Genomic DNA, 15531 nt, shown 5'->3' with positions numbered 1-15531 from the left:
AAATGAACTTAAAGCACTCTCCAAGCTTTGTCATAAGTCCAAAAATATAAAGCTTTTGCTTGCCTACTAATTTAGTTAATGCTAAGCATGTTGAGGACTATGAACTTGTGTATTATAGATCCTGACTACATTCAGATATATCAAATTGTTAATACCCTGTGGGATAAAAATAGTATTTCAATAGGTAACAGCTAAGACATCTTTATATTGTAATTCTAGTCCAGTAAAATATGGATGAAAATGAATAAAGTACTGTCAATTAAGGGGAGAAAATATGTATAGACTTGTTGGTAACTTTTTCCTTTTTATTAAAAAAAAAAAAACTACAATTTCTGACCAAAGTAAAAAATTTCAAACAGTAGAAATGGGTATACACAGAAAATTCATAGCCCCATATCCCAGTCCTATTTCTGGAGTTTGGATATCATTCTGGAAATGTTCTATCCATGTATAAGCATAAATAATTTATATCTAAAATCAATCATGGGATCATAATATACATATATACTTTTACATGTACTTTGAAAAACAACCATATTTCATGGATGTCTTTCCATATCAGCTTATTCAGATTCACTTAATATTTTCTTAAAAGACTGGCTAATTAATTTAACCCATTGCCTGTGGATGGACATTTTGATTGGTCCTAGTGTTTTACATGTAATATCTTTACAACGGACATACTGAAGGGTAAGGGGTGAATACTAAGAAACATTTTCCTCTAAAAGTTTACATTTTTCATTGTCTAGGGATGATGACAATAAATTTTTTTTGTTTTATTTTGGTGCTGGGGATTGAACCCAGGGTACTTAACCCCTGAGTCACATCCCCAGCCATTTCTTATATTTTAAGACAGAGTCTTGCTAAGTTGCTGAGGCTGGCTCTGAACTCAGTCTTTCTGCCTCTGCTTCCTGAGCCACTGGGATTACAGATGTGTGCCACCACACTCAGGTGATAAGAATAGATTCTGATAATTAAAAGACTTTTGAAAGCAGTAAGACTGGGTTGAAAGGTGGATTTGAGAGCTCATGATCTCATCGATATTAAAAAACCAGGGCCATTCTATGGTAGTTCTGAAACAAAAAATTAATCTCATACTAATGCGTCTCAGAAGAGTAACTGCAAAATCACTTCAAAGAGTAGAAGGGGGCCAGGGGTGATGATACATGCTTGTAATCCCAGTAGCTTGGGAGGCCGTGGTAGGAGGTTCACAAGTTTGAGGCCAGAGTCAGCAACTTAGTGAGGCCCTGAGCAACTTAGTGAGACCCTGTCTCAAAAAATAAAAAAAAGGGACCTGGGGATGTGACTCATTGTTTAAGCATTATGTGTTCAATTCCCAAACCTCCCCTCCCACCCCCCCCCCCAAAAAAAAAAAAAAAAAAGAGTAGAGGGTTATTTAAAAAGCAAAAGGTTAATTTCCAGACTCATTACTCTTTGGAGAAATATGACCAACCAATCAGAATTTTGGTATTATTGTTACAGCCTTTTCTTTCACATCCACATCATGATGATAAACTAAAGCTCTCATCTTCTGGGCACATTCTTCTCCATATAACAGGAAAAACAATGAACCTTTAGGGAAAGGAGGCTGAGTAGCTAACTGACCTTCCATTCTGAGGCAGTTATTTATATTCTGAAATAGGGTGAGTACTCGAAGAAGAATCTCCTTTGCTACATGGCCATCATAAAGGGAAAGGAATGATGAATCCACCTGGAAAAGCAAGCATATCATTGTCATATTTTACATTTTAAAAATTCTATCAGAAAATTATGGTTACATAACTTATATGTGTAAATCTTAGGCACCCTTATGTTGTATACTAATGATAACGAGGTTTTGTGTTTTAGCTAAAAATGATTTCCTTGGAATCCCAGAATGTAGTCATTTGGAGAAACATCCATTTTCTTCTTTAGGATCCATCATACAGTTTTCATGAGAACTCATTAATTAATCAAATATTTACTGCTCACACCAATCAATTAGAATTCTGGCACAGGTTTAGGGAACAGGGATGAGCAGATGAACCAGATGGTTCCTTTTCTGTAGGAGATGAACTCCACTCCATCTGAGCACCACTTCTGCTTCCTCCAGAATACTCACAACAGCTTTTAATTATCTTCTTCATTTGTTACATATTTTTGTCTCCACTACACCATAAGCTCCAGGAGAACAAGCACCATGTACTCACTGGTGTGTCTCGGCTTTCAGCCCAGCATCTATCACATACTGGGGATTCAGTGTTTTAGTGGATGCTAAGACGTGTACACAAAGAAGCCAACTATAAAAGATGTGATGTTATAAGTGAACTCAAAATTCGGCAGAGACAGAAAAAAAATAATTTCTTATTCTTAGGAAGAATCTTTAATAAAATGATTTTTAAAAGTAAAATAAATATGCTTGTTACAGAAAATTTAGGAAATTCATATACACAAAGACTAATAAAGCAAAAACTTAATATTGTTCTTCAGAGATAAGCTCTGTCAACATTTTGGGATAAATCTTTCCAGATCTATTTGTTCAAATCTCTATATAAGTGTATTTATAAAACAAGTATGTAATCTATTTACTTGGGCACTGAGTAGTCCTTCTGTCATGGCTGGGTTCTCGGACAAATTTGAAAGCAGCTTCAAAACTTGAACCTGAAATAAGAATATTGGTTTATTTCAGACCAGTAAACATGACTTTTCTCTCCCCAGCATGCTGTCCTCTCACCATGTTCCCCTTTAAAGTCTTGCCTGTGCTTTAAGGCCTGGCTCAAATTCTCTCTACTCCAGGAAGTCTCTCTCTGAACTCTTACAACACTTGGCATCAATCTCAGAGCAGTTAGCATCGAGCAGTGTTATTTTAACCTTCACTTTTCCAACTACGCCGTTGAGACAGATATCGTAACTGTCACACAGACATAACACACTTAATATATGGTAGGCTTCACATGTTAAATGATCTTTACAAAGAAAGAAATGTGAAATATGTACAGTGAAATGTGATCTTTGGAACAAATCTCTCAAAGCTTAGTTCATTTCTACTCAAAGTATGAACATTTTTCAACAGTTTGGTCACCAAGATTAAACAAATAATATGGCCTTGTTTTTTTGCTAGGCTACTTGACTTTGATGTTATATTTTTATATGAAAAAATTTTATAATCATTTAAATAGGCACAGTGATATAACTAGCAAACAAATGTTAATTAATAGCTGGCTAGCTAAAACACCAGCACTCTTATCACTTAGTTCTGAAAAATCAAGAAAAATGTTCAAATAGAACTTCCCTTTTATTTATTTATTTTATTGTAAACAAATGGGATACATGTTGTTTCTCTGTATATGGAGTCAAGGCATACCATTTGTGTAATCATAAATTTACATAGGGTAATGTTGTTTGATTCATTCTGTTATTTTTCCCCTCCCCCCACCCCTCCCACCCCTCTTTTCCCTCTATACAGTCCTTCCTTCCTTCATTCTTATCACCCTCCTTAACCCTAACCCTAACCCCTCCTACCCCCCAGAATTTCCCTTTTAAATACATGTACAAGTAAACTATACTTTTTATAAGAGACTTGAAATTAAAATAAGAAGGGAGAGTATTAAGTCAGGAAAAAGCGAAAAAAGTGCTTTTCACTAGTTCTAGGAAAGAACATAGATGCTTACTTTATAAAACTTTTTTTTTTTTTTCTTCAGTGCTGGGGATTAAACCCAGAGCTTACGCACATGTGAGGCAGTGCTCCACAACTGAGCTACACCTGCAGTCCTAGAACATTTTAAATATAGAAAGGTACAAAGAAAGAAGTTGACTAATATTTCTAAGACTAGAAATGGTCACTGTGAAGTTTTAGTATTTTCTTTCTGGTCTTTATGCCCATATCCTGTACTATATGCTTACAATTCCTTTGATCATGTACATACTAATTATTTTGTAAGGGAGAAGGATATAAGGCTTTGCTTAATCTTATCAGCCATTTTTATTTTTTATAAAATACATGATCATGATTAAAAAATGTCAAATGGTGCAGAAGGGAATAAGGTAAAAATAAAAGCTATTGTTTAGTGATCACCACTAGTAAACTTATATAGAGATCGTGTTTTTCAAACAGATTCTCTTAATAAATCATGGCCTCTCAAGGTGGATAAGTAAAGGAAATTTCTGACTCTAGTGCTCTCCTGGAGGGTAACTGTCAGATCTCATCTAACTGGCTGTCTATACCAAGAATAAATGTTAGGGGAAAAACACCTCGCTCCAATATCAGCAAAATTTGGATTAGGAAAACAGGAACAAGAGGTATGAAATAGATGTTTCTGAACCTATGAAATAAGTCTGGATAAAATCAATAAAATCCTAAAAGGCCCAAGGAGGGCAGGTATACCAGGAAAAAAGAGCAATACGTATTTAGTATTCTGTACTAAAGGGTGATGATGCTAACCTATGTAGAAGACAGTTAAACAGGAAGAAAATAACATATAAAGTTAGAGAAAAAGTATAGGTTAAAGATAAAAAATTATTGATATACACACACACACACACTATATTTTGGTTTCAAAAGCTCAAGTCCTGTTTTTCTTGTCATCTGCGCCATCTTGTGGTGACTACAGAACATTTATTTTAAGCTGATAGTTTATTCCCTCATTGCAGATATAGCAAGCTCAGGGTTTATTTTAATTAACCTTCCAATATTTGTATTTAGTTATAAATGAATGTTGTACCCAAAGCCATTATAGAACAGTGAGATCAACACTTAAGCAAAGTAAAATTTTGAAAAAGCCACTCTGATGGTTATTTATGAAAAAAAATCTAAAATAGATACACATGACTCCAAAAGCTTACTTACAAGTTGGAATTTTAAATTTGATTTTTTTGAGAAACAAGATTCATGGCAAAGTTCCCAGGTGACAAAAAAAAAAAAAAAAAAAAAAACCACGAAATTCTCTATCCCAGAAATCCCAGAAATATTTTATGCAATATAATAGAAAAATAAAACATACTATTGTGGTGTGAGTCTTTTTTAAAAAAGCCATAAATTGCATTACAACACAAACCATGTCTCAGATAGATACATTCAGGCCCAAGGCCAGACCTGCCTGGCTCTACATTAAACCAGAATTTCTCCTGGGGTTCTGGTTAAAGCGGGTAGAGACAAGCTGAGGAGAGGTTTTTCTTATAGTAACACACCATGAGATAAGGAGGGAGAGAGTTTCCATGGGTCCTCAGGGGCTGGAGGTCATCTTGCTTCACTGGAGAGAGTGTTGATAGGAGCATGCATGTTTGAAACTGCCTGGAGATGTAGCAGTATTGCTAAAAGAGGAATTACTCTAAGGTCTTTATTTATTTTTTTTGCAGTGCTGAGGATCACAAACCAGGACCTTGCACATGCGAGGCAAGTACTCTATCACTAAGATACATCCCTACTCCTTACTTTTTTTTTTTTTTTTTTAACACCAGGGATTGAACTCAGGGGCACTCAACCACTGAGCCACATCCCCAACATTATTTTATATTTTATTTAGAGACAAAATCTCACTGAGTTGCTTAGTATCTCGTCCTTGCTTAGGCTAGTTTTGAATTTATGATCCTCCTGCCTCAGCCTCCTGGGCTGCCAACCCTTACATTTAATTTTGAATGCCTCTAGGTAAATTTTGGACCAGATCCAAAATTTTTGGCTGCAGGAAATGTGAACAAGCCCACACAAACACTTCAAAAACACAGATTGTAATGAGGCTCTCCCATAATCACATTCTGATAACCTCAGAAATCACCGCAGCAACAGTGAATATTTGGAGTATGGCTTCATAGTTGATCCTTCTAAAGTGATTGTGCATTTTTATAAAAACTATCCCAAAGAACACAGACCAATATAGTGAAACCCTGATGAGTAATCAATCCAACTTATGAGAATTTTTGATTAGTCTACATTCTGTTTAATGCAGTCTTTTCTTGAAAAATGATAATGACAACAATTATGTTAACAGGGGATTTACTCAAGAAACTTCCAGAGGGCAGCTCCTGAGCCTACCTAATTCAGCCCCACCTCTATTGTCTCCTATCTACATAACGATCTGCATAACAGATACCTGCATTACATCTATCTGCATAACTGGACAAAGTGAAGCACTACACTATATTTTTTATCTCTAACTCACTTCATTTACTACTGTGTGAAGTGGTTTTAGAAATATTTTCAACAAATAGCTGAATAAAAAAAAAGTCTTGTTAATGCTGAAGTAAAAAATTGAACTACAGTGGTATTACTTAGACTCCTTTTAATCACAATTTTTCTATTTGTGGTGGAATTGGAAGATGGCCACTTCAGTAAAAGGTAATTTTACTGATTCTAATGAAATCAAATGAATATCAATCTACAGATAAGTGAAATATTGGATAATTTTCACAAGTTAATTCTGCAATTCAATATTAGGGGATAAAAACAATGTACATTTTTAGACCCAGTTGAAGGTTTTTAATAAATCTTGACTAAACTTTCTTTTTTGAGGGACATCAACATAAGATAGATAGCCTGGAAATTCAATGTCAATATTTTTTTTTTTTTGGTATTGGGGATTGAATCCATGGTGCTTTACCATGAGCTACATCCTCAGTTATTTTTAAAAATCTTTTTTTTTGTGTGTATGTGCATGTGGGTACATGGTTTTAGTGTGTGTATGTGTGTGTGTGTGTGTGTATACATACATATATACATATATATAGTGTGTGTGTATATGCATACATTATATATACATACATATATATGTTTTTGAGACAGAGTCTTGGCTAAGTTGCAGAAGCTGGTCTCAAACTTACAATCCTTCTGCCCCAGTCTCCCAAGTCTCTGGGATTACAGGCATATGCCATTGTACCTGGCTTAAAATGTTAACCTTAATAAGCTTAATGAAATAGTTCTTTTTTGTGGGGGGAGGGCAGCACTGGGGATTGAACTCAGGGGCACTCAACCACTGAGCCACATCCCTGCCCTATTTTGAATTTTATTTAGAGACAGGGTCTCACTGAGTTGCTTAGCACCTCGCTTTTATAGAGGCTGGCTTTGAACTCATGATCCTCTTTATTCAGGCTCCTGAGCCATTGGGATTATAGGTACAATAGCTCTTTGACCTGCAAGTAATAACCACTTCACTTTGTACCTTTGTGTTTCCATTTCCAGTAAGTAACACATGGAACAGGTCTGTAATGTAACTGTTCAGCATGTGCTGGTGGTCATTGGTAACAGTCATGTTTGTTAACAATCTCAGTCCAGCCAGCTGCACGGCAGAGTTCAGGGGACCAGAAAAGACATCCTCGCAAACTTGATTGATGTATACCTGAAAGCAGAGGTAGGGAGTTAGCATCTTAGAATCTCTAAAACTTTTCTGCACAGTGGAGTAAGGTAACTGGTCAGGATGAAATGGGTTCCTCAAAAAGATGTCATTTCTACTCAGCCCTCAAACTTTGGTAACTTTTTAAAGCTGCCTTTGTTTACATCTGGCATTGTGCTGAGTATTTTTCTAAATATACCTCACATAATCCTGAAGACAACTCTAATGAGGTGGGGGCTATAATGGTTAACTTACAGCCAGGGACTTTAAAGTCTTCAAGGAGTTCAGGATCTTGTTACAATGTCAAATAGTAGTGAGGGAGGGGCGGGGACGGGGAACAATGTTCAAGTCCAGAGATCATGCTCTGGACACCAGTGGCCTTTCTTGAAGGGAGTCTCCCAACTCAATCCACCTTTTTTACTGGTCTGGGCACAGTAACTTCAGGGAGGAAGATGTGCAAGGTCATTTTGTATCATGGTAAATACCTTAGCAGAAGGGTTTTGAGAGCTGCACCATTTCAGAAGTAAAGAATGGTGGGAAAACATGAAATAGAACTTTTCTTTAGAGCTATTTTTATCAAAAGTAAGCTGAGCAAAATTATATTTAGCTCAAGTTTTTTCTTATTTACTTAGATATATGTACATATTTACCCCTTTTTGTTGTTGTTAATCAATACTGGCAAAAAGTAATGAATGCAATGCAGGTAGAACTCCTATTTCACATATGGGAGAACAAAACCAGTATGAAGAAGTTTTCTGAAACTCTGTTTTCAGAAAAACAGTGTCTGGCCATGATCTTTCTAGATTGGAAAAATTATGTTTCACAGACAGTTGGTATTCACATAACCAAATCTAAACTCTACCAAAAGTTCTAATTGGTAAGAAAAATTTTCTAATTTGAAGGGCTAAGAAATGATCAACTGTCCAATAAACCATTTTGAATAAAAAAAAAAAACCCAAATGTATCCATGTTGCCAAAGACATTAATGTAATAGCAATAAAGTAAAGAGATTAAACTTTTAATCTAAACATTTAAGCTCCAAATTATTTACAAGTCAACTGGCTCTCATTGCTCACAATTTCATTATATACCCTGTCCTTTAAAAATGACAGTTTTTAGTTGCTTTTAAGTCATATATTTTTGTAAAATGTCAAGGTCTTTCAAAGCACTTGCTAAAATATTATTGAATATTATATCCTTATTGTATATGAATCTTTTCACCATTTCAATTCTAGTAATAAGCTTACCCAGTGGGCCAGCACTATTATTCCTAGGGCTGTGCCCACTTCAACTAATTATTTCAGAATTCTCTTTTTCTTCAACTCCACCTATAGACAGACACCTTAGACGTTTCTAAGAGCCAGGTCAGATTCCACCTCTTACAGAATATTTTTGGATGGGATCTCTCCTTTCCATGCATTCAACAATGTTTTACCTATCTTTCCTTAAAGCATTCCATCATGTTTTGCCTTGAATTACAACTTATTTATGGATTTGCCTTACTCCACCATGACTTTCTTAGAGCAAGTGTCCTGTTCATGTCTATACTCTGTACTACAAAGCAGGAGTTCAATAAATGTTGAATTCTATAATTTCTTAATTTATTGTGTCCTGATGTTTTCCAATTCTGGCCTGGTTTTTTTAACACCTTTGCATTAAACTGAACCCCAATTACAAAAGTCTATTGCACCTCTTTCAGACTAGTTCAGGTTCTTTCTTCCTCTGCTTTATTCTCCATTCCTTCAAAGTTAGTTCTCGGCTATAAAGTTAATACAGGATAGTCTACTGAAGTTTCATTACTTACTTCATTATTATTTTCCCTTTCATATGTAGAAAACCTTATGTATTTTTTATTTCAGACAGCTTACCTTTATCTTGATTTGATTTTCAACATTTACACTCAGGTTATTTAGTGCATGTAAAGCTTTCTCTTTAATACTGTGGTTTGGATTGTTGATTTTGTCTCCAACAATTGGAATACCACCCAATTCCTGGATAATAACCTAGAATAGGGAAAAAAACAGGACCATAACTTCAATATACATCCCCTTCACTGAACTGTATGCGAGCTACAAATATAATCAGTTGAAAAAGCTAATCACTTTGAGAAATACTTTCCCATATACAAATCTATAAAAAAAACCTAATTTTTAAAAAAATTTTAATCTGTTACATAAAAACAAAAATTATACATATTAATGGAATAATCTGTGATGTTTTGATACATTTATATATTGTGTAACCAGGTTAAATATACTATTTCTTCAAATACCACTTCTTTACAGTGAAAACATTTGAAATCCTCTTCTTCTACATTTTTGCAATATATAGTACACAACTATTGTCTGGTTTTGTTGTTGTTGTTACCAGGCATTGAACCCAGGGGCACTCAACCATTGAGCCACATCCCCAGCCCTATTTTGTACTTTATTTAGAGACAGGGTCTCACTGAGTTGCTTAGTGCCTAAGCAAAGGAGTATAATCTTGGGTTGCTATGGTATATACAGTCTACCAAAAAAGGTCATTATACACCATAAATACTGCTGAAGCACATCAAGGCACCATAATTGATAGTGAGGAGCACTAATTGCCATTGCTCAAGGGAATACTTATTCATCAGTGGCTACTGACCCACTCTGATTACAACTTGTATCAGAGAGATAGAAAACTATGGTATCAGAAATATTCCAATATAGGCAAGCTAACAGGTTAGTCACCATCTACTGTTTTTTATTGCCTGATTCTCCTTTTCCCACTGGGTCAGACTGGCACCTTCTCCATCGCACATAGCTCCCTAGTGGGACTACTGGCTAAGTGTTCACTAATTGTGTTGCTAGTGTGGCACACATCTCCTGTGTGTGAGCCAGGCCTTACTAACCATGGTCCATAGTCCCTTGCCTCAGAGACTGATCCAAAGGTAGGTACCTGATCCTGGGAGAACAATACTACATTCTAGATCATGAGCTATAAGGATGAAAGCCTGACAGGCCAACAGCTTTCTTTCTATTTCTTGAAGCAAATCTCTCCGTGGCCAAAGACTGGCATAAGCAAAGCCAAAAGGTAGAGAGCAAGCTCTGATAACTATTTTGTGCAACCTTGAACTAGATTCAGTTGTGCCTGAGGCCAGTGGTATTCTTAGATGTCCAGTATTGTCCATTTTGGGCTTAAAATAAGTGGGATTCTGTCACTTGCAACTGAAATAGTAGAATAATGTATAAACATTTTGTATGTCTCCATACCAATCAGCAAACCCTGCCATTCTGGAGAAAACTCTACTGAAAGTATAAATTCAGAATAACCTTGAATTTATGATACTAACAAATGGCATGAGATTAAAAAAATTATGAAAATGTTTTGACTTGTTCTCCATGGGGAAGGGGGGTGAAGGAACAAGGAAGTATTCAAATTAAGCTCATTAGTCTTGTCTTAAGTCTCTACTTGTAAAAGCTACTTTCATTGATTTAGGTGTTAAGAGAGTGATCCAGGTTCCACCTATATCAGAGCTATACTGTAAAGATCTATTATATAATTTCAAGCATGTACTTAAATGTTAGATGTTTTTATTGTTTTATTGAAGCACTGCTAAATTTTAAATAACTTAAAAGGCTATGCACTGATAAATGTTGGATAAACTCATAATATGTGATGCCAGTAATCAGCTTCATAGGGATCTAGCAACATAGTAATAAACATATTACTGCTAGGCTATGTTTTCAGAAGTAAACAAACATTATGTTGTAGGCAAAGTGAGGAGGAAATTGAGGCTCTAAGAGATTAAGTAACTTATCCAGGGTCACAATTACTGCTAGTGTGTAAGAATAGAGGGAGCTTGTTTGCTGAATGAGGGTACTTACTTGGTTAGCTGAAAAGGCTGCATTGTTGCCCAGAGTGACCAAGGCTCTCTCCATAATTATAGGATCCTCAGTTGATTCAAGCAGGTAAAGGAGTTTCTGAAGTTGTTCAGCACTTAGGACATCATCACATGAACCATTGGTTAAATCTTCTGCATGAGAAGAAAACATTTAAAATTCATCTAAAATCAACATTTTTTTTTTTTTTTAATTTTAAAAACAGTATCAATAACACACTCCGATGCTAGGCATAGTTTTAAGCACTTTACATGTTTTATCTCATTTAATCCTCAAGCAATTCTAGAAAGAAGAAATTATTATTCTGTTTGTAAGAGAGAAACTAAAGTTCAGAGATGTCAAGTGGTCACTTGGTCAATGCCTGTTAGTAAGACACTGCATGCAAATAAGATACACCCCTAATGCTGATAGCTGTTTTGTTTCTACTTTTAAAAACCGGGCACACCCACCCAAAGTAACACTTGCCCATAGGCATTAGTTAATTAAGGAACAGGTTTTGCATTAAGTAGAACTTCTGTGATTATAATTTTAAGAGCACACCAGGTAGAAAAGCGGTGGAAATAACCCAAGTATACTGCCCATGTGGCATTTTTGTGTTTTAAAGGAACAAGGCATGACTGGGATGCTAGAATAACGAACAGTCCTACTTGTGGTAGTGATAAAAGTAAAATTATCATCCTACGGGCTTCCTGATAAATATATTCCTAGTTTTTAAACTTTTAATTCTTGTATATAATGCAAGAAGTTACGATTAAATTATATTTATCTTATATTCAGGTTATTTCATTAAATTGTTATTGCTTGTAATAGTTATTCAGTTAATTATTTTGGATTTTTCCAAATAAAAATTGTCATCTACAATTATAATTTTGCCTCCATTCTAATATTCATGCATTATTCTTATCAAGCTGGCTGTAACTCTAGGACAATGCTGAATAATAGCTATGATAGTAGTCACACTTGTCTTTTTCTTGAATTTAACAATGATACTACTTGTGTTTCACTGTAAAATATATTTGTCTTTGTTTTTTTGTATTGTTTTGTTTTTGTTGGGGACTGAGCCCAGGGCCTGGGGCATGCTAGGCAAGTGCTCTACCGCTGAACTACATCCCCAACCCTACTTCTGGTTTCTGAAGAACACTCTTCATTAACTTAAGAACATTTCTTCTATTTATTCCTTACTTGCTACAGTTTAAAAATCAGAATTATCACACATCAAATTATATTTTTATTATGAGATCACCAGGTTTTTAATATATAAATACAATAAATGAGATATATTCCCTGCTATGAATTCTCCTGGTATGTGCATTTGGCCTTGGTATGTTTATTATTTCTTTAATTCCCTGATAGATTTGCTAATATTTTAAGATTTTTATTTTTACTCATTATTGACACAGATTTACAGTTTTTCATGCTACTTTGTCAGGTTTTTGTATGAGACTGTTGAATGATTCCCATCTTTCTTTAATGCTAACAGTCTTAACAGTATGGGAATTACAAATTTCTCAAAGTTTAAGACAAAAGAAAAGAATCACCCTTTAAATTTTAAGTTTGATGATGACAAAATGGGTATTTTTCAAGTCTTTTAAAAAATAAAGGTATAAAAACTAAAAGTGGATCACGGATCCAGGCATTAGACTAGAGACCCTCTGTCTACTAGAAGAAAGTGTAGGCCCAACTTTCCATCATGATGGCTTAGAAACCAACTTCCTCAACATGACACCTAAAGCTCAATAAGTAAAATCAATAATCAATAAGTGGGGTTTGAGGTTGTAGCTCAGTGGCAGAGCACTTGCCTAGCACATGTAAGGCCCTGGGCTTGATCTTCAGCACCACATAAAAATAAGTAAAACAAAGGTATTATGTCCATCTACAGCTAAAATTATTTAAAAAAAAAAAAAAAAAAAAAAAAAAAAAAAAAAAAGAATGAATAAATGCGACAGTAGCAAACTAAAAAGCTTCTTCACAGCAAAGGAAACAATCACAAGCTACCGGGGAGAAAATCCTTGCCACCTGCACCTCAGACAGAGCATTCATTTCCAGGATATATAAAGAACTCAAAAAACTTAACAACATGGGCTGGGGATATAGCTCAGTTGGTAGAGTGCTTGCCTCACGAACACAAGGTCCTGGGTTCAATCCCTAGCACCGCAAAACAAACAAACAAAAAAAACAACACAAAAACTTAACAACAAAATGTAAATTACCCAACCAATAAATGGGCAAAGGAATTGAAGAGACATTTCACAGAAGAAATACAAATGATCAACAAATGTTCAAAATCTCCAGCAGTTAGAGAAATGCAAATTAAAACTACACTGAGATTTCATCTCACACCAGTCAGAATGGCAACAATCAAGAATATAAGCAACAATATACATTGGTGAGGATATGGGGGGAAAAAGGGTACACTCATACCTTGCTGGTAGGACTGCAAACTAGTGCAATCACTCTGGAAAGAAGTGTGGACATTCCTCAAAAAACTTGGAATGGAACCACCATTTGACCTGATTATACCACTCCTCATTGTATACCCAAAGGACTTAAAATAAACATACTGCAGTAGCCATGTCAATGTTCATAGCAGCACAATTCACAATAGTTAAGCTATGGAGCCAAACTAGGTGCCCCTCAACAGATGAATGGACAAAGAAAATGAAATAAAAAAGAATGACTATGATTTTTGCTGGTAAATGGATGGCTGGAGACAACCATGCATGCTAAGTGAATTAAGCCAATGCCAAAATACCAAAGGTTGAATGTTCTCTCTGAAGTGTAGATGCTAATACACAAGAAGGGGTGGGGGCAGGGGTGGAGAGAATAAAAAAGTTTAGTGGATTGGACAAAAGGGAATGAAGGGAAATGGGGGCACAGGAATAGGAAAGACAGTGGAACAAAAGGACAAACTTTCCTATGTTCATATATGAATACACCACCAGTGAAACTCCACATTATATACAACCACAAAAATGGGATCCTAATCAGAATAAGTTATACTCCATATAGTTCTAATATGTCAAAAACCACTCTGCTGTCATATACATCTAAAAAGAAGAAATTTTAAAAAAGAAAAAAATAAATAAAGGTGTAGTTGCAGGAAGGTCTCTGAGCAATTTTTAAAGTTGTCTGACCTAAAGTAATAATTCATTCCCCTTTGTCCAAAAAACTAAACTTTTGTCAAGAATTCACCATGTTGACTCAGGATAAGTGACCAGGTAACCTCCCCAATTATTTACACAAAAATATCTCTGACACAGAGTCCACAAATTAGGCTAAGGGTAAATACACACCTCAATTATTTTTCCTTGTGACAAGAAACACCCCAACTCCCTTTTCTTAGAACATTCCCTTGAGCAAATTTGTAATTTTAAATCCTTTGTCCCTTTGATATGAATGTAAATTAAAAAATAAATGCCAAGTTTACAATCCAAGGAGTTATTCTTAAAGGTTTGGGAGTCATCGCCTTGAAGTGGACACATTCAGGTAGAACCCCAATTCCCTTAGTTCTGTGGGAACTTAGCCTAGGTGCCTGCTTCCATTAACTTCCTGCTTATCATAAAGGTCTTTTTTTTCCCCCTCTCTGGATCAAGGCAACTAGCTAACACAAATAAACCGCCCTATTTATCAGTGAATCTGTGATGTAAAAGCAAACAGTGCTGATCTCTTTCTTAAGTGAGTTCTTTCTTAAGGACAAGCTATTATTTGAGTTGTATATGGCCCGTTACAGAGGCGAGCCTTTTGTTTTGGGATTCCATTAGTAGACTGCCTGTGATGTTTAAGGCAATATGGCTTAATGCTTACTCAATAATAAAGCTGTTTGGTTCTTTACATCTGTGGAAGGTTCTTGGTTGACAGACTTTAATTATTTTCCTAAAATTTCCATGACCTGAAGTATCCCTTCAGAGCACTGAGCAAACTGTTAGAATTCCCAATGAACCGATTCAATCAACGTTTAGAAACCTCATCATGGACTTGCTCCCTGGGGGAGTGTGCCTCGTGCTGACAATCGTTCCTATAACCAATACACACCCCACTCCCAAGTTGAGATGGTAGTCACCGTGACTTTAAGGTACCTCCCTGATCCCTGCGCCGGGTCAAGGGAGCAGAACTGCCCCTTGGCGTCCCTTCTATAAGGCAAACAGAATTCCCTGAGGCCCCAGGGCCCCACTAGCCCTCCCTCGATCCATCTGGAGTATGACTTTGATAACCCAAAGGCCCAGAATAAGTTTTAAAATGAGGGGCAAAGCAACACGCTTTTGAGAATTTTTCCAGGCCCAGATTCTGAACAAAGAAGGGGAGGCCGGGAAGCGACTGGGGCCCTCTACACCCGACAAGTCAAGGGACGATCGCCTTCTCCA

At 35.9% G+C, this 15531-nt stretch overlaps 1 protein-coding gene across 4 annotated transcripts in view; it reads right to left on the bottom strand.

Moving 5' to 3' along the window:
• The window catches only part of ARMC10 (armadillo repeat containing 10), a 30299-nt gene that overhangs the window by 14210 nt on the left and 558 nt on the right, over positions 1-15531 (bottom strand). For 2 of the 4 annotated variants that reach the window (XM_079150930.1, XM_079150933.1), the window contains exons 2-6: positions 11156-11304; positions 9170-9304; positions 7131-7307; positions 2569-2640; positions 1606-1711 (exon numbers count right to left, since the gene is read on the bottom strand). In XM_079150930.1, coding sequence (XP_079007056.1) covers positions 1606-1711; positions 2569-2640; positions 7131-7307; positions 9170-9304; positions 11156-11304 — 639 coding nt within the window. Of the gene's footprint in view, positions 1-1365; positions 1712-2568; positions 2641-7130; positions 7308-9169; positions 9305-11155; positions 11305-13591; positions 13804-15531 lie in introns of those variants that run through there. The other 2 variants (XM_079150932.1, XM_079150931.1) reach the window with 2 other exon arrangements.

This window comes from Sciurus vulgaris (genome assembly GCF_902686455.1).
Source record: "Sciurus vulgaris genome assembly, chromosome: 8".
In the NCBI taxonomy this organism is placed as follows: domain Eukaryota; kingdom Metazoa; phylum Chordata; class Mammalia; order Rodentia; family Sciuridae; genus Sciurus; species Sciurus vulgaris.
Note: the sequence above shows the minus strand (reverse complement) of the source record. Positions and strands in the feature narration are given on the sequence as shown.